Source organism: Toxotes jaculatrix, chromosome 8 (assembly GCF_017976425.1).
Source record: "Toxotes jaculatrix isolate fToxJac2 chromosome 8, fToxJac2.pri, whole genome shotgun sequence".
Classification (NCBI taxonomy): Eukaryota; Metazoa; Chordata; class Actinopteri; family Toxotidae; genus Toxotes; species Toxotes jaculatrix.
The window spans coordinates 13,182,075-13,201,329 of NC_054401.1; the positions used below are offsets into that span (position 1 = coordinate 13,182,075).

Here is a 19,255-nt window from a genome sequence, read left to right on the forward strand (position 1 = left end):
GTGTTTATTATTTCCGACGGACCTGAAAGCAGCAAAAGTTCGAAAAGTATGGCGGCGGAGTGTTTGACAACTATAACAGAGCAATGGATACGGGACAGATTACAATTAAAACATCCCTGTCTTGGTAATATTATCTCATGCTAATAAGAACACTATGGGGTATAAGTAGTTGCCAAACATTAAGAGTCAAGCCATGACGTTTTAGCTTTTGTTATGTAAAACAATTAAGCTTTTTGTCGGTGGCTAAGCTAACTGTAGCTAACGTAGCCGTAACTGTCACCTGGTGCAAACCAGAGCATCAGAATCAAGGAGATGCAGTGTAATCTTATTTATACGTGCATTACACTTTTTAAACAGGTGATGTCCGCTCATTGAGCCTCCCGGGGACCTATGAGGAGAAGATAAGACATCTGGGAAACGCATTGAACAACTTTGTCCGTCTGAAATCTCTGGATCTCTCCTGCAATGCCCTCGTCTCTATTGAGGTAGGATTGAAACATAGATGAGGGTATTTTCTTTCTTTTTTTAAATCATTATCATAAAATCCAATCTATATGAAACTATGTTGCTGGTTTAAACAGTGTTACAATATAAGGTTAAGATTTCTCTTTTATTTCCACCTAAGCATCTTTTTTCGATCATAGGTTTGGATAAACCATTTCATGACAGATTTTCTGACAGCATATTGTGTATTATCTTGTTCAAGCTTGTTGATGAAGCAATGTATTGTTACAATAATAATATGCAATAATATGTCACATGGCTCAATATTCAAGTCCAAGACTCCATGTTTTTTGTGTCTTTTGCCTTTTTATGTTTATGAAATTATGAAAAAACAAATTCTGTGAGCTTGAAAGAGGTTTGTCTGAAGACCAGATGAAGGGTCACTGGAGTTTAAGAGGATGTTGTGTTGGGGTATTTGTCCTCTTGCTTGAAAGATCAAACATTCCTGCAGAACTCCAGTTCATAACATCATGCCACCTCTTTGAAAGCACACACTAGATATAAATTTAATATAGCCCACCTCTCTCAGCCAACCCATTCCTTTCTCAAACCCTCACCCCAACAAGCATTTCTCAGACTTTTTTTTGTGTCTTTAGAAAAAACAATCAGTGAAGTTGAATGAATGAATTTGCCTCAGCTTTATTGGTTTCTTCTCAGGGAGTGCAACACTTGAAAAAGTTGGAAAGGCTGATTCTGTACTATAACTGCATACCGTCCCTTGAAGAGGTGAAAGTGGTGTATGAGCTGTCGGCTTTGAGAGAGTTGGACCTCAGACTCAACCCTCTGACCAAAAGTTACCCAAACTACCGCCTTTATCTGGTGCAAGCCATGCCCAACCTACGCAAGCTTGGTAAGATATAGCCATTTCAACAAGACTGTTTTCTTCTCAGACAAGTTTTTGACATTAATAAGTGTCCTCCATTGCTCCACAGATAGCTGTCCAGTCAGAGACACTGAACGTAAAGCCACCATAATGCAGTTCTCCTCTGACCTTCTACCTCAGCAGAAGAGCTCCTGTCTAAATCGGGGTGGAGACCAAAAGTATGCTAAACACCAAATGGTTAACTTATATGAGTTTCAGATCGAATTATATGTTTTGATTCACGCTCAGCTAAAGATATGGAATACATGGGAAATTCACTGAAACTGATCTTGCCATTGGAGAAGGACAAAGAAACCTTAGGAATGTTTTGTAACAGTATTGCTACTTTTAATTTCACACCACACCGCACATCACTTCATGAATGCCCATCACTCATATCTACTCTTGTAGCAGTAAGATTAATCAAATTAAGACAGTGACCTTGGAATTTCATTTTGACGAAAGCCGCCGAACAGAGAGCAACGATGAGGCTTTAAGTGGATAAAAATGCTGTAACTTTGATGGATCTTTCTTGTGATTCCCAGAAGCAGCGATCAGAGACTGGCTTTAGTTGACCGCTTAACCAAGAGGCTCTCTCTCCTGACTGACACCGATGATGTTGTACTGAACTTTGTGGCGATGAATCATGAAGGCCAAAGTGAAACCATCTCTGACTCTGTTCATAACGAAACAGGAGGTAAGATATCAAAGTCCAACAGTTAATTTATGTTTTGTTTTTGAATGTCCAGTAATTTCAATCTTCAATCTTCTGTCTTAGAACCAAGAAAGGAAGAATCACAAGATTTTACAGAACAGAGAAGTTCAACTCCAAAACAGGTGATTTTATTTTACTGCAGGTGAAACAATATCACTAGTAGTACATTTACATGATCATATAAACTCAATGTACTTTTTTTTTTTTAGGAAACAGCTAAATCAATCCTCAGGAATCCTCCTTCAAAATATGGTAAGATTTTAGTAAGGTTAATATCACAGAAACAAAATTTTGTGGTTCATTCATTTTCTGTGTAAATACAATCTCTCATTTTGATTTGGTTAATAGAGTAGTTGATCAAAACTGGGTGATAAAAATATGTTTTCTTGAAATAGTTAATAGTTATAGCCAGTGCTCCGTTTTGTTAGTTGTGGACAGTGTGTAAAACCACCACCAGGTGGAGACAGTTCTTATTCATTTTTTTCTTATTCATCTTACTCATTTTTAATCACACAGTGATTTATCAAAGGTCAATTAATCAGTGCTATTTTATTATATTGTTTTATTTGTAATCTACCAGATAACACAGAGTCCAAAGTGCCACACATGAAAGATTCATCTCATAAAAAAGGTTCTACCAAATTAAAACTCAATGAGAGACCAAAAGTTTCCTTCGGCCCCTATGTAGAGGAACGCAGACCTGTACCTGGAAAGCAAAAGGACTTCCCCAAACATGCCAGGCATGCAGCCAAGGGACATTTCACCCCCAATCCTGGTAAGAGCCAAATGTCTGCAGTCAACAAGATCTCTTGTCAGAAGTTATACATATCCACAAATACCGGATTTCACTTTCTTGTTCTGTTGCTTAATGTGTATTTTCAACATTTTTCCAGATCAAAGTCGCTGCCAAAGTTCTTCATTTATTAATATCCGGCCTCCCAGTCCACATCGTCCCGGTTTGAATCTGTCTGACCCTACCAACCCCACTTTACATCCTCCAAGACTGACCTACTCTAGCTTCAACAAGACAGAAGGGGGCACCAGCCTGCTGCAGCAAGCAGAGAAGAAAAAAAGAGTAGGAAGTTATTTCAGTCTTCTTACTAATTTGCTCACTGAATCATGAATCATTCCTTCTCCCTACAAGTGCAAATCACATTTGAGGTGGTTTCCTTTCTGATATCAGCTTACAGTATCTCTGAATTCACCTCGTAGGGTAGTTACAGGAAACCCCTGGAGATGCTCCTCAATCTCGTGGACAAACACTGGACGGGAGAGAGATCTCTGCATCATAACAACAACTTCCTGTGTGAGTTGGAGTTTTGTTTGGGGAATATGGTATCTCATTACTGGAGCCTGAGATAATGAAAGTCTTCTCATGATTTCTATTTTTGGCTCTAGCTCAGGCAGTACAGATCCTCTCTATGATGGAAAACGATATTTCCAGCCGGGAGGCTGAGGTCAGGAACTTAAGACGGGAAGCTGATGCGCTGAGCTTTCAAGCGGCTGCACGAGAGGAAGAGCACAAAACCGAAGTCGGTAACCTCTCTGCTCAGCTGGAGGAAACTCGCAGTGCAGTTGTGAGTGGATTTAGCACGCCATAACAATACAGAGCGTCAGGAGACCTTCATAGTTTTAATAAGCACACAGTCTTAATTGTCTTTATTCCATCGTAGGGTAAACTAAATGAGCAGCTGAGGATTGTATTGGAGGAGAATGTCGCTCTACAGAAACAGCTCATCAAGTTAGAACGACAGTATCTCAAATCTATGATGAAAAGTTCACCTATTACTCAGATTAAAGGTGGGTGTAAATGCCAGTGGGAAAACCATGTAAATGGATACTTTTCTGTTTTCCTTAGTCCATACTCTCATATTTGCACATCTTTAGAGGCCCAGACAGAAGTGGAGGAGCTGAGAAAAGAGATCGAGGGGCTGAGGGAGAAAGTGCAGGAGGCTGAGAAAGTCAAGGAACTGTCAAACATGCTGCAAGAAAGCCACAGGTAAGAGGATGGCCCCGTCTGAGTGCTGGCACTCATTTGTAAATCAGTTGTGCTTATGTGATTTGAACGTCTGTTTGCGCACTACAGGTCCCTGGTGGCTACCAATGAGTGTTTGCTGGCTGAGCTGAAGGGAAGTGGGGAACATTAAAGAAAAATTTGAAACGAGGAGATGCACACCAGTACAGAAATATCAAAGCCAGACTCTCCTGTAGGTCATATTAGCATTGCAGTCACTGCATGAGGCCCAGCAGCTAAAGACTGTTTTTAATTCGTTTTTATTTTATTTATATCAGTGCACTGCGCAATAATTTTTTGTGTGTATTAACTTCCTTGCCCCTTTGATAAATGAAGTGTTTATTATTTAAAAAATATGTATAGATAGGCTGTGTTTGCTTGATGTAAACAATAACGGGGGAAAGGCAATTCATTCGAGCAAGGCTGTGTATAAGTGTGTGACAGTGCTGTTATGTTAACAAATGATTTTAGGGGAAAAAATGTTAGTGAGATGGTCATAATGTATTTCCTGGATCAGTGGCAAGATCGTGTCTCTCTTTGCTGTTTTTTCCCTGTTTTTATTTTTTTTTTTTAGGTCAGTTGTGTCTCCATCTGCTTTGTACTCTGCAGTGGAATGAATGCATCTTGAGTCCAGCTGCACTGTGACTTTATTTATACCTCTGCCTTAGGGTTGGAGAGCCACACGCGCACACACACACACACACACGCACTTTCTTCTCACAGACACTAATGTAAGACCTGGCAAACCAGGTTAGGATGTGTTTTTAATGTGAATGTTACAGGTCACTGGTTGGTGCTACTGGTAGGGAGGTCAACAGTGTTCCTTAAAAAGCCAAAAAGAATATGAAACATTATTTTCACTGCTACCCCTTAACTTGCTCAGCAGAGGTTTTGGGGTGTGTTTTGTTTTTCCTTTTTTTATTTTAAATTTATTTATTTTTTTCAATAAAGCACTACAAATCATGAACACACATTAAGAGGTCTAAAGAACAAGAACAAAAACACGCTGCATGCACCGGGGCACAATAGTACATTAAAAGTTATTTGATAAAAATAATAAAATAAGACAATATTGTTCCTCCACATTAAAGGTGCACAGTATTTGGCATTAAGCACAGAAAACAGATCATACTCAAGCTACTGCAGCAGACGAAAACTAACACACTGATAGCTGCTAGTTTTGCACTTGATGCATGATTCTTCATCAGCTGAGGCTACAGGTAGTGTGTGACGAGTGCAGCGAAAACACTGTCACTATGTTGGAAAAATATTATTCTACAAAAGTATATTACTTGTTTGCAATTTTCCCTTTATCTCTTACAGTATGCAGTGCATCAGGATACAACAGTAAAACCCTGCTTTTGTGTTTATTGAATTTGTGCCTTGGATGACAGTACCACACATAAAAGGTACTCTAAATCTTAATTAATAGACAAATATAGTAGCATTAGAGGGTAGCTGACTTTGTACATGTACAAGTTGATACATATTGATTTCAAGCAATACAAGATTTTATCATGATCCCACAATTTCATCACTTAATATATTTTTTTAGCAAGAAAATAATTAAGTCTGTCCAGTAGTTTGTTCTCACAGCAGGCACAGCAGTTCAGGTAAGATATGACAAACTCCTACTGTCATCTATATGCTTCTGAATCAAATGCAATATACATAACATGCACAAAGTACAGCAATACAGGACAAATAAAAACATGAAGCCAGTGTCATAAATTAAGCCATGTGGCTAAAACTTTTTAGAATATACACAATTTTACCACAAATATATTAGAACTACTGTATAGAAATCTGATTAAGGGAGTAACAATATAAGTAAAATATTAAAAATACAATCTTGTACAACTGAGCTCATCTATTGTGTTTCGAGCTTCCTTCAGCTAAACTCACCAATTTAATATTCAAAATGCATGTTAGCAAACTGGTTTGTGTGTAGGTAGATACAGTTGGCTCTGAATGAAGACAGTGTAAGATAAAATAAAGTCCTATTAAATTAAGTGTATTGAGCAGGCCTGTTCAAAATATTTGCATGGTAGGACTTTTGTTTTCTAAGCTTTTCATATTCACAGAAGCAAGCAGATATGGCAGAGGTAAAAAATGTTCAGTTCGACAGCTAATGTAACTGTATTTAAAAAAAAAAAAAAAAATTAAAACAACTTGATAAAACTTAATTTATCTTTCTTGGTTTGAGCTGAAGGCAGATTTTTCGAATGTAAATGTGAGCTAATGATACTGAAAGAAAAAGAACAGCAGATTTTATATCAACGGTTGAAGAGTGGGGATGGGAGACAATTAACACAGGACAGAATGAACAATTAGTTTTCAAAAGAAACATTGATAATATGTCAAAATGTGTGCCAATTATCATTGAGACTGCAAAAATATGGGAATAGAAACATTTCCATTTGAAAGTGCAATGTTGTTAATTCATCAAACCGTTGCCCCACTTTTGTTTTTCTTGGCATTGTTGTTCACTGTGCTCAATAAATATTATAAGGCCCTATCATAACAACAAAGCTTCAATATTCATAGCATAGCAGTTTCTCTCGTTTGTTCTCTTCAGTGTTTGGCAGTAACTTGCTATCAGACAGGAATGTACCAGCTGGTGATGACTTTGTAAAAATAGATGTAAACAATTTTCCAGTTCTCACACTTGACAAAGAGAGGAACTCAAAAACATCTCTCTCTCTCACACACACACACAAAATAGATGGGTGGGAAAATATATGAAATCCTATTCTTTTGTGCTTTCTTTGAGTACTTATTTTTTAATAGAAAATTATCCTAGTAGTTGATCAAATGTTTATTTCCTCATCTTCGCCCCTCACATGGGTTTGGCCACAGTGGGTTTAGTGACTTTCTTTTCATATGTGCCTTGATGTTTGTATCCCGAGACGTATCCGGAAGTGTCAACTATGTCTACTCGTCCCGCCTTACCCTTCCCGCGGCCGGTGTCGTCAAAACGCTCCTTGTGTGACCCTGTAAACTTGGTGGTGTCTGTGAGGCGGCTCACTGTTGGGGAAGCCACGGCTCTCTGTTAGGAAGATTGCAAAACATTTGAGTTTATTCAGTGATTTCTAGTGAAATGGACATGAAGCAGTTTTTTTTTTTGTGGCATCAGTATTATTCACATTACCGTGACTCCTGCAATGACAGGTGCCTTCCCTTCGATCAGCTTGAAGACCTCAGCCTCAGCCTCCTCTCCGGTTTTTTCTTTATATTTCTTCCTGGCCAGTTCTCCCAATGCAACCTTGAACTCGTCAAATGTGATGGTGCGACAGGATTTCTTCCTGAAATGTAGATGGAAAAGGAGCTTAGGTATGGGATAACACTTGTCACAGTATAGCACATAAAACCCAAAAAGATGTATCTGCTCATTTGAGCCTCCAGGGACAAAAGTGCTGTATTTAGGTTTGCTTTATCAGCAGGTCTTTTCCACAGCCTCTCAGTACAGTCTGAAAGAATAAAACGAGAGCAGACAGTAGTGTACACACAGCCATGTGTGATCACTTCAGCATGGCAGATGTAAGACAGCATAGAGATGGTATTCCGCTGAGATAAACAATGAGAAAACTTTTACCGTTTGGATCTCGTCTCCCGATGTGTCTCGGCACTTAACTGTCGTCTTAAACTCCACAGACTTACACACACAGCTGTCGGCTGTATATGTGACTGTCTCTTCATATTATGTATCATATTGTGTTCAGCTGTACAGTTTCGGCTGCAGTACTGTGACGTTTTGTCATTCCAGCTGTCTAATAGAGACATTTAGACCTGCTGAATGCAACTAAGTGACTGGAAGTGTGTTGTGAAGCTCTGCTTTCTCATTTATAAGCTCAAATTGTTGTAACCACCGACAATACAGTGCCACAGATCATCATCATCAATCATTCCCCTTCTGAGAGTGCTCTAGTTGTTTAACTGGCCCTTTGCCCGTTTCACTTCCATGTTAAAAGTGCATAGTAACACAAACACAAACAGCCATTGCTGTGGTGATAAATCACCTAAACAACAGCCTATAAAGCTTGCAGTCTCCCTGGGTAACCTGCTGTCATAGCAACAAGCTACAGTAAACAGGGATGTTTGGGTTTATTATTAATTTGCCTCATGCAGTGACGGGTTTTGTTTGGACGATCCATCAGTGCTGAACATATGAGAGCTCCATTCCTCTGCGCCTGTTCCATGCTGTCTATTGTCAGAGGGAAAACTGGACTTCCAGTTGCTGTTCCTGTCCAAAGAAGATAACTGTGTGTCCTCTGCAGACCTTTCCATACTGAGCTATTAAATTCTCCAAAGTACACAAATGGTTAAGCTGTGTAAATAAACAGCAAATCTGAGGAGGCTGCAATAAGGTTAAAGAGGACAAAGGTTAAAGGGCGAGTGGAACTTTATTTTAGTTTGGGATACTGAGGTAGCTGACCTGCTGTTTATTTACATAGTTCAACCATCTGCAATACATGATTCATATGGATCTGACACAGAGGCTGAATCTGTTTCATGCAAAAATGCTCCTGCATGGCCTACAACAGGGGTGTCCAAACTGTTCCACAAAGGGCCGTGTGGCTGCAGGTTTTTGTTCCAACCAATGAAGAGCCCACAGTTTGACCAATCAACTGTTGAAGACTGAGATCGATTGATTAAATGAGTCAAGTCTGGTGTGCTGGTGCTTGGTTGGAACAAAAACCTGCAGCCACACCAGCCCTTTGTGGAACAGTTTGGACACCCCTGGCCTATAATCATGTTCAGTGATGAGGAAATACAACCAAAGCTTAGAAAATGAAGCCACCATAAGATCATGCTAGTAATTAATTAGTCCATGCCAGATTTCTACCTAATCTATATTTTATGCTGTGGTGTTCTGGCTCCAAGCAGGCAGACAACACAGCAGAGACTCAGTGTGGTACAGCAGACGTCCATACCCACAATAAATAAGGGTTAATTCAGCCATGCTGTGATCAGCCAGTGCTCATTAAGATGTTTAATTTTTCGTGTGCAAGCGAAGAGCTTTGACGCTGATTAAAAGGAAAGTGGAGATCTGCATCTCAGTCATGCCTGGAGTCAGAAACTACATGAAAATGAGCCCATCCCCCCCTCTGTACCTCTTCTTATCTTGTGGCTACCACTGAAGTGCACATACATCACACGCTTTGTTCAGATTTCACTCTACTATACTCCTAAACACACTGCAGAGCTGTGAGGCTGGTTCAAAACACTTTCTGGACTAGCTGGGACCCTGACTAAAACCTAGGGTGCAGACACACACAGGCTGGAAATTCATATGCCAAACACACATCACAGAACCTAATGTAAATAGCACTGTACAGATTCAACACTACAAGCATGTGTGAAAAGACAGGGAACATGCTTTTTTTTTTTTTTTTTTTTTTTTAATGTTCAAAGTAGTTACATTGTACTGTTTGCACATTTCTAAATATTGCTCACCAGTAGAACGGGATGTAAACAAGCTGAAATCCCACAGTCAGCTTAACGTTCCTTCTCTGGTCTTGCCAAGAAAAATGTTCAGAGCAGTAAACATGAACTCCCATTGCCATGCCAACTGCGAAGGTGTTGATGAGGGTGACTCAAAGTCCCAAAAAAAACAACACTAAGAATATTTATCCAGGTTACTGTATGAAGTGATGGCTGAAATAATGAAGGAATGTTTGGATGTTTATCCATAAACGCTAGAAAACCTGCGAGACCTCTAAGGGCACTTTCTTGGCCAAGCTGCTTATTATCTCTCAGCAGGGAATGTCCATCTTAAGCACAAGAATAATGCCAATTATGAAAGAACTACTACTGTTGTAGCTCCTTTTTTATGCTTTAGTCAACATGTTCCACCCTCCACTGTTATATCCTGCAGCCAAATCCGACTTAATCTTTGAGTATGGTGTTGTGAATGTGCAGTATTAAGCTGTCAGGATTGCTTTTCATGAGTCACAGGATATTCTATAAGTGGAAGGATGAGGTATAGAAATGCTATCGACTACACAGTGGTTACGGAAAGTATTCAGACCCCCTTAAATTTTTCACTCTTTGTTATATTGCAGCCATTTGCTAAAATCATTTAAGTTCATTTTTTTCCTCATTAATGTACACACAGCGCCCCATATTGACAGAGAAACACAAAATTTTTGAAATTTTTGCAGATTTATTAAAAAAGAAAAACTGAAATATCACACGGCCATAAGTATTCAGACACTTTGCTGTGACCCTCATATATTTAACTCAGGTGTTGTCCATTTCTTCTGATCATCCTTGAGATGGTTCTACACCTTCATTGGAGTCCAGCTGTGTTTGATTATACTGATTGGACTTGATTAGGAAGGCCACACACCTGTCTATATAAGACCTTACAGCTCACAGTGCATGTCAGAGCAAATGAGAATCATGAGGTGGAAGGAAGTGTCTGAAGAGCTCAGAGACAGAATTGTGGCAAGGCACAGATCTGGCCAAGGTTACAAAAAAATTTCTGCTGCACTTAAGGTTCCTAAGAGCACAGTGGTCCCCATAATCCTTAAATGTTAGACGTTTGGGACGACCAGAACTCTTCCTAGACCCGGCCGTCCGGCCAAACTGAGCAATAGGGGGAGAAAAGCCTTGGTGAGAGGGGTAAAGAAGAACCCAAAGATCACTGTGGCTGAGCTCCAGAGATGCAACTGGGAGATGGGAGAAAGTTCTAGAAAGAAAAGGGTCTGAATACTTATGGCCGTGTGATATTTCAGTTTTTCTTTTTTAATAAATCTGCAAAAATTAACTTTAATGATTTTAGCAAATGGCTGCAATATAACAAAGAGTAAAATATTTAAGGGAGTCTGAATACTTTCTGTACCCACTGTTGCTTAAAATTATAAACATGCATAAATAAAAAAAAGTCTCATGCATCTGAAGCCATATTTGTGGCCTTTGATAGGCCACTGCATGTTTGTATATCCTCTTATAGCATGTTTTTGTTTTAAATTTAGGAAATTCACCTTCTATGCATGTTTCTAATTGGTATGTAAAAAATAAGAAATGAAAATATACAGCCATTTTAGTGTCCTAAACACAGGACAGGAACAAACAGTTTCGAGCAGAAAAATAACACTAAAAACCATTTTGGAATCTCCTGTATATAAGTGTGTACACAAAATGACTGAGATTGAACTCTGGTTACACACCGGCAGAAGATGGAAAATCTACTAAATCAGTGTGAGATTCCTAAGCAACTTCTCCTCTCCTGTAGCACGACATGATGATGAGTGGCTTCGAGCCATACTCTTCTATTCTGGTGCTGTGTAGCAGAATCATTTTTATTCATGTCATTCAGCCAGGATGAAAAACTGAGCTGCTTTGTGTATGAATGAAGATCTCCAAAATAACCATGAGCAAACCCGCTTTGTAAAAGCCCTTTCTTTTCTTACGACATCTTTATTCTGTGGTTCTTAGGGAACAACTGTAGGAGCCTTACTGTATGTGGGCAATGCTAACAATACTAATATCCAATGTGATGTGGAAGACATTTATGCTCATTTGTCAATGTGTTATCATCACAAAATAGTTTACAGTGTACTTGGTAAACATAAGCACAGCTGTACAGATGAAAAGTTTTCTCCTTTGGTGAAATAATATTGAGGTCACAGCTTATTATTAGACTCTACTCCACTTAAATCAGGCAGTAAAGGATGAATCAATGCGGCCTGAGGAGATACAGGATGAGCCACCCTGCGCTCTTGCTCTGGCTGCTGCTTCTGACACTTTCACCTAAGCCAACTTAATGAAAGCAAAAGAATAGCAATATTGACCAAAACATGGTATTCCATTGCTACAATGTGTGTTTTTAAGTTGCTGCTAATATTATTGGTGGTTTTCTGAACTGACAATCATCACTGGCTTTAATGAAAAACTAAGAAACAGATCATGCCGCCTACAATGCAACATTCAGCCAGTTTTGACTTCTCCTTCTGTTTGGTTGGTCAGTGTATGATAAGTGATTGGTGCCTTTTTTTCTTGATTGTGTGTTACAGACAGTGTCACTGATGTAATTCTATAGACACTGAGGAAACAGAATATAAACATCTTTCATTCATACCTTCAGTGCAGTCCTGAGCTTTTTTTCCATCTCCAGTTCTTTGCTACCACAATGCTCCACATTAGAGCCTTATGGGCGTGCTGATCTAGGTGACTAAACCTGTAGTCATCTCTGCCACTGCAACGGTAATGTAACACTATGTGGTAAAAGGGCACAGTCCTGTAGTGACATGCCGGTTACGGGATTCTAGCTGGCTCAGTTGTTGGCAGATTAATGAAAGGTAAAAACCCCAAACAGGCTGAAAATGATTTCACAATATTTCGTCTTTAGAGAACAACGCATTTGGTGCCTTTCTTACTTGACTTTGCTGAAGACGATGTCCACATCAGTGAGGGTGATGTTCTTGCCGTCAATCACGCCGCAGTCCTTGCAGAGTTTGGACCAGTTCTTGCCGTGCATGTCCTTGCCAGTAGCACGAGTGTCACCATGGATGGCGAAGCGTCGAAATGACTCTTCCAGAGCGGTCAACTCAACTGGTGTGGACGAACCCACACCTCCTTCACTGGTCCCATTAGACTCAGATGAAAGCCTTTTGGACGCTCGGTCTTTAGACTGTTCACTGTGCGGCCGTAAAGGGGCTGAGCCGATGTTAGGATGCTTGGCTGTCTGGACTTTAAAGTCATCTATGTTGTCTCTGAGAGGGGGGAAAAAATCACAGCATCATCTCACCATTCATTCAATGTAAGAACTTTAAAGTATTATGATGGAAAATGTAACACATGCATGGACATGACTCCCTCAAACTCCTTCCCTCCCTTGTATTCTGAATATTCAGAATACAAGCGGTCTGTAAAATCAAGTTATTTGAGAAGAGCAGTCACTGGGGCACCATTATTGCTGTACATCAAGTAGCAACATTAAATAATTCCTATGAAGATTTACAGGAAAAGGCTGATGGAGTTGATCAAAATCAACAGACACAAGAGGAAAGAGTCATTTAATCACAGTCTGTACAGCAGGAAGAAAGGAGAGGGTTTATTCTGCAGAAATATATCTGATCTCACCCTGTTCTGCAAGACTTGCAGCAGACAAACTATGCTGGAGAGAGTAAACAATCCATAATGCCTTTAGGTCAAGACACAGCCTGCTAATTTGTCTCAGGTTGTCCCTTTTTGAAAGGTTACAGGCAAGATCAGACTCTCCGGAGGTGTGTTTCTATGCTCACGCTGCCTGTGAATGGGCAGATGTCTTATGTGTTCTAGCACAGAGGTGAGGGATATAAATAGATCTCTGTGGAATTCAAAGTCACACAAATCAAGAACCAAGACAGCAGATGAGTATTTGAACTAATATACCAAATGTGAGGTGAAGGCTCTTCTGCTATAGATGACTCCTAAAACTTACTTCTGGTCTGCCATGCTTGTGCTGGACTTGGGTTCCCTCTGTGTGGTGCTTGGATTAGCCGATTTTTGATTTCTCTTTGTGCTGTGGAAAAGATGAGAATGCGTAGTGAGTAATGTGAGAGGGTGTACCTGTACACCATGTGTACCTGCAGAAAGAAGTAGACAGAGAAAAGAGTAAAATCAGCAATTAGCACAGCGTCACAACAAAAAGTACAATATTCCTCTGGTCCTCTTTCACTCTTTTATCACGCTCCAGTGCAAACACAATTAATAATGACATCATGTCTAATCTTGTCTGACACAAACAGACACACAGATACTTTTAAGGAAAACCTTCAGAATGGAGTGAATAATAACCACAACTTCAAAAGGAGCAAGATCAAAATCCTCTCAATCATCATTAACACCAAATTACTTCCAGATAACTTCTGTATATTAGTTACTGTTTGTTGTGACACATCTTTTAAGTCTGGGTTTGTTCGCTGTGCAACGACTTCACTTCTCCCTCTTGCTTCGGATGATTTCATTCACTGTGAGCACAGGAATTCCTCTCTAAACACATCATCATCCAGATTTGCATTTCTATGTTCAGAGCAAGCGGATAGCACCTTCTTAACTCAGCCTCACACACGAAACATATCTGAAGGACTTACTTTAGTCTGTATTCACGTGGGAAGAAGCAAGAAAAAAACTAATTACTGTCGTACAAAATAGCAAGAAGAGCCCTCCTGCTATTTCTGTTGATATAAATTAACCCTGCACTACATTTTTAGTAAGTGATGGTTCTCAGCTCACCTTTCAGCTGTTCCCATGCTCAGCTCAGCATCGTTAAAGGACATGCGTTGCCATGGCAAAGGACACCCCAACAAAGTCTCTAAAACAATTTTCCAGTCGTTAACTTTTAAACAGATACAAACAAGATGCAAACCCGAGAGAGATGCCGTGTCCCGTGGACTACACCGTCTGCTCCAGCTAGCAAAGTTTCAAGCGAGTCCCTCAAGTCACCAATAAAGTTCTTTCACTCACCCCCAATGGTACCATGAAAAGTGAAGGGTTTTGTTTCCACGACCCTGTGGCCAGCAAACACAAATGTGACCTTGCTAAGTACAGTTGACACTTAAATGGGTACAAAAGCTCCAAGATTGACACTGCATAAAGCCATTATCATCAGGATGTCAATTCTTAGGAAAAAAAGAGGAGATTATTAATCTGTATGAATAATGGCATTTAGAGCTACAGACACTGGGAACCCATTGTCCAATACTAGTGGCTCCTCTGTCTGACCCATGCCCACATCTTTACACATACAAGCATGGTGACATCGCAGAGTGCCACTATTGATGGCAGGAGTTTCTGCAGTCATATGTCATCGAGGACAATCGAGATGCAGTAACTGAGGTTGCTGAAGATGGAATTTTTTTTTATTTCTCAACTATATCTATCATCAGTGAAGTACAAATGCGTAAAGTATATTCACATATTTAGGGGGATTTGTTTTTAATTGCAAATCTAAATCCATCCAGCAGTAAAACACTCTCATAACTAATTCACTGTATTACACTTACAAAAAAGTTTCAGCCTAAAACAGCTGTCCCTGTAACCAGGCCACACCTGGGGGACAGGTCTGGATCAAACAATCACAACTGCCAATTAATCACAATATATTTATACAATATTAGTATGTGATGCAATATCATCTTCAAGAACTGACTCAAGTAAAATTACTTATTCACTGTCAACAGAATTATACTGTCATGCAAGGTTAGTAAAATGTCTCATACCACAGAAGGTCTACATTAAAATCTGCTTTGTGTGTTCATGTGATACAGGTTTTATGTTGCCAGGTTCAGTTTTACACAGTAACTTCCTGTAATGGCCACACTGAGGTTCCATCGTTATTGACTTTATTTTCAGTGGGTATCCACATCCTTTCAGCAGACTAACTACCCGCTGTGTGTTTTCCTTTGTGCGTCAATGACAGCAGTAAAATCTGTGTGAAACAAAGGAATCTTTTCACTCTCCTCCTCCAATTTATAGTCAGTAGTTTCAAGTGTCTAAGTCCTCAGTACAACAAGCCTCCTCAAACACACCATGTTCAATACATAAGAGAGAAGTCGTTAACACTGTGCTGAGTTCAATGCCCTTAAGTAGACCACACACTGATATGAAAGGCCATGCAGTGCTCTGATAGACCTTTTTTATTATTATAGGGTGCATGAAACACTGTGAGATTTAACAAGTGATTTCTGTGTAATTAAAAGCTATGTATGGTTTGGTTTAAATGACAATCAGACAAATGCAGCTATCATTTTAGAACAGTTTTGCCCTGTGCCTTTTTTCTCCCCCACTTTGCCACATACACACTCAAAGTCATTTGGTTAAGGGCAGATCTCCAGAGACAAATCTGTGACTGGATGACAGCATGCTTACATACACTCGCCTTCTGGCAATACACTGCACAGATGAGTGCTTTAACTATAAATTGACCCATTTTGAACTGCATCTATTCATAGCAACAATACACTGCCTTGGCTGGAACATTCTATTCATTCTCAAGGGAGGAGATCAGCCAGTAGACAACATGCACGCTGAAACACCAAAAAACTAAATTTTGTGTTTATCTGTTGGTTTGGCAGATGGTGTTTTACTCACAAAATGGTGACACTGTTGTCAGAGTAATTGGTGTGTGTGTGTGTGTGTGTGTGTGTGTGTGTGTGTGTGTGTGTGTGTGTGTGTGTGTGTGTGTGTGTGTGTGTGTGTGTGTGTGTGTGTGTGTGTGTGTGTGTGTGTGTGTGAGAGAGAGAGAGGAGAGTGTTTAACAGTAGCCTACACCTCCATCATGCCATCACGGTGAGTGGGCATGCAGAGATCCCATCTGCTCTCCATCTAGATCAGTATCCCTTCCAGGCAGCTGCTCTGGACTGAGACCATGTCAGTCAATCATAAATGTAAAACAGTGAGCATCATTGCTACAGTGAACCCCCACCCCCCGAGTCTGCTCAGGACTGATCTACATCTAATATAGTGCATCGTGTCTGCCAGCTTACTGTCACGCTCCATGTACTAATGAATGGGACACTGTGTTGGTCTTGGTTTTTTTATGACAATAACAAAAACGTAGAACAATGTTAGCCAGGGACTCAGCACTGTTTCAGGATTGTACCACCACTAAATACAACCTCTTAACCATTTCCCAGTTTCCATCCACTGTCCTCCACTCTGACTCTCTCCCCAAAGACACAAGGAGAGAGGGCATGACATCAGCATGCTGCAGTCCGGGTCTGAGGTCACCGGCACGCTGTCTCTTGTCAGTCCTCGCCTCCCTAAACCCTTTAGCTGCTCTGTGAGTCAAAGATCTTGGCAAGCATTGTGCTACAGAAAAACAAGATGTTTGATACTGGCTACAGCAGTTATTGTTGGCAACGGCACCAGATAGCCAAATAGAGGTATAAGGCAGCGTAAAGAAAGCCAGGGGGTCCTTATGCAACCCCACATTTGAGAGGAAAACATGATGCCAGAGACAGCAGAAGTGTCCCTGACATGGCTCAAATGGAGGAAGGCCTGTTAGGCCTGAGCAGAGTCCAGTTTAAGATTTTTTTAAAGATTTGTCTCACTTAATTAATTAACTCATTGTAACAATTGTAACTATTCCCTAATGTTCAGGTCATTGTGAAAAAATTATTCTCCCTTCAGTTTTGTGTAGTAAAAAAAAAATAAAAAAAATAATAATAATAGAAATGCTGTCAGTCTACAACACTTCATTTTGCCTAAAGGATATACTTTTATTTTGTAAACCTGACCTGAATTTGAGTCATCACAAACCAAATGGGATAATTTACACTATGAGTTTAATTGTTTGTGACAGAACCCAAAGGCTCTTGGACCAGTGCAATGAAACCTAGAACAGAGAAATCTGGGACAAACACAGTGACTGTCTTCTTCTCATGCATATGTAATTCAACCTATGGGGAGAACACCGCTACAGAGCCTCACTGAGAGAAAACAAACACATTACCTTCCTAATAGTAGAGGTGTGCTCTCTTTAATAGCACCTTAAAAAAAAAAAAAAATTAATCATTACTTTTCCTACTGGTACTGACCAGTGACACAACATAATCTAATGCAGTTTTAACCACTCCACTATTCATTTACCATCAACACTTCTCAGATTACATCACACTCATTTATATTTCTGTCCAGAAACAGAACATGTTGTACTCACTCCTGCACATGCCTCATTTGGCTATTTTTTTCATCCCTCAGATCTCAAATTAGGAGTGGCTGCTCAGGAAACTAATAACATAAAGCACAAATGTATTTTTTAATTTTTATTTATTTATTTTGGTCATGTGTAATTATGTAACTACCTCCATGTAACCCAGCAGCTTGGCACAAAAGGCTGCAGCCACAGGCCAAATGCATTGTCAATCATTCATTTTAACCAGTAATGGTGCTTATTGCAGAACCCTTCACTCGAGCCCTCACTGAGCCCGCATTTAAAAAGATAAACAAAGGAAGAAAAGGCTCATGTTTATGTTACTGGCCACGGCTGCAGCTCCCTTAACCGGAGTGTCTGAGCGCGTTTCTTGAGCGAAACATGTTACATAAACTTGCAAATGCCAGATTCACCCAGAGTCCACGTGATCGGTTTGTTATTGTCAGCGCCTAATGCATGTCTGCCGACGCAGATCATGGCATTCTGGGCAAAAAAAAAAAAAAAAAAACCCTTTCGATTTTACTCAGTTGTGGGCGAAGCGTGCTGCAACTTGTGTTTACAACTCGAAAATGCATCTTATATCGCAGAAACGGTATTTAGGACGCATACAGAGACACGACAACTGAACATAAAGCACCTTCAGGAATCAGTTAAATTTGTGTAGGCTGGCATGCAGACATCAATATCATTTCTGCATAATGTGAAAGCAAGTAGATATAGATCATGAAACAACGCTAGCTGTTAATGATAAACTACTGATTTACCAAATTCAGCTTTAATCACCTGGTGCCGAAATCCTCCACCTCCTTGAAAATTTCACAGAACCATAATTGCGCGTCGCGCAGCCTTGAAGTCTCCTTTCTCCCCCGCTGCCTGAGCTCAAGTCTGCCCGTTGGTTCAGTCCCTCCGAGATGCTGAAGAGAAACCGGCCCGCTGATTGGCTGCCGCCGTGTGCGACGAGCTGTTTTCCTCTTGCCTCGCCGTTGCAAGCTGTGATGGTGTCTCCGCCGAGCGCTGGTAGACGAGCGGTTTGAGCTCGGAGCATCTTGTGGTGCTCTGAGAGGCGGAGACGGAGGATGTATACAAAGGACGTGGATGGTTTTATGTGGAGGATCGTTAGAACTTCATTAATAAACAACCAGTGCAAGTCTCTTGTGTGATCAAGAGACACACGGGATGGAAATGCTTCAGAGAAGCCAATGGTGACACACAGTACCAAAAAAACCTGAATATTTTTAAACTGAGTTCATCCTGATCTGACTGTCTTGCGGTTCTTGGTTGGTTAGACTGCGGGTGGAGGGAACTGACTTTATATAATGATGAGAAATTCTATATTGGTAAAACAAATCAAAGGAATGTCCTCTCAAAAAGTATGTAGGATATATGTACACAAGCCCCCCGACTTCTCTTATATCGAGTACACTAATGTGTTACACAACCAGTGGTAGCCTCATGGCTGGACATGGATGGAGATTATGTAAGGCCATGTCCTTACTCATGGTACTCATGGCTTCC

At 40.2% G+C, this 19,255-nt stretch overlaps 2 protein-coding genes across 6 annotated transcripts; one reads left to right on the plus strand and one right to left on the minus strand.

Moving 5' to 3' along the window:
* Positions 1-27: 27 nt before the first annotated feature.
* Positions 28-5,066, plus strand: cep72 (centrosomal protein 72). Of its 3 annotated transcripts, none has more exons than XM_041043645.1 (14): positions 28-124; positions 358-485; positions 1,162-1,354; positions 1,437-1,545; positions 1,912-2,063; positions 2,145-2,203; positions 2,291-2,333; positions 2,662-2,856; positions 2,975-3,156; positions 3,294-3,387; positions 3,480-3,658; positions 3,755-3,881; positions 3,969-4,080; positions 4,168-5,066. In XM_041043645.1, exons 1-14 carry the CDS (start codon positions 49-51, stop codon positions 4,226-4,228), a joined length of 1,710 nt encoding a protein of 569 aa, XP_040899579.1. In that variant the 5' UTR covers positions 28-48; the 3' UTR covers positions 4,229-5,066. The 3 variants fall into 3 exon arrangements, with proteins under 3 accessions (XP_040899579.1, XP_040899578.1, XP_040899577.1); XM_041043644.1 differs by having other exon boundaries at positions 47-124; positions 2,770-2,856; XM_041043643.1 differs by having other exon boundaries at positions 47-124; positions 1,915-2,063.
* On the minus strand, positions 4,970-18,678 carry LOC121185475 (tubulin polymerization-promoting protein). Of its 3 annotated transcripts, none has more exons than XM_041043647.1 (5): positions 17,747-17,778; positions 13,526-13,606; positions 12,480-12,815; positions 7,247-7,400; positions 4,970-7,144 (listed from the first exon to the last, which is right to left on the minus strand). In XM_041043647.1, exons 1-5 carry the CDS (start codon positions 17,761-17,763, stop codon positions 6,935-6,937), a joined length of 798 nt encoding a protein of 265 aa, XP_040899581.1. In that variant the 5' UTR covers positions 17,764-17,778; the 3' UTR covers positions 4,970-6,934. The 3 variants fall into 3 exon arrangements, with proteins under 3 accessions (XP_040899581.1, XP_040899582.1, XP_040899583.1); XM_041043648.1 differs by lacking the exon at positions 17,747-17,778 and adding an exon at positions 18,524-18,678 and having other exon boundaries at positions 4,975-7,144; XM_041043649.1 differs by lacking the exon at positions 17,747-17,778 and adding an exon at positions 18,505-18,633 and having other exon boundaries at positions 4,975-7,144.
* Between the last annotated feature and the right edge of the window lie 577 nt (positions 18,679-19,255).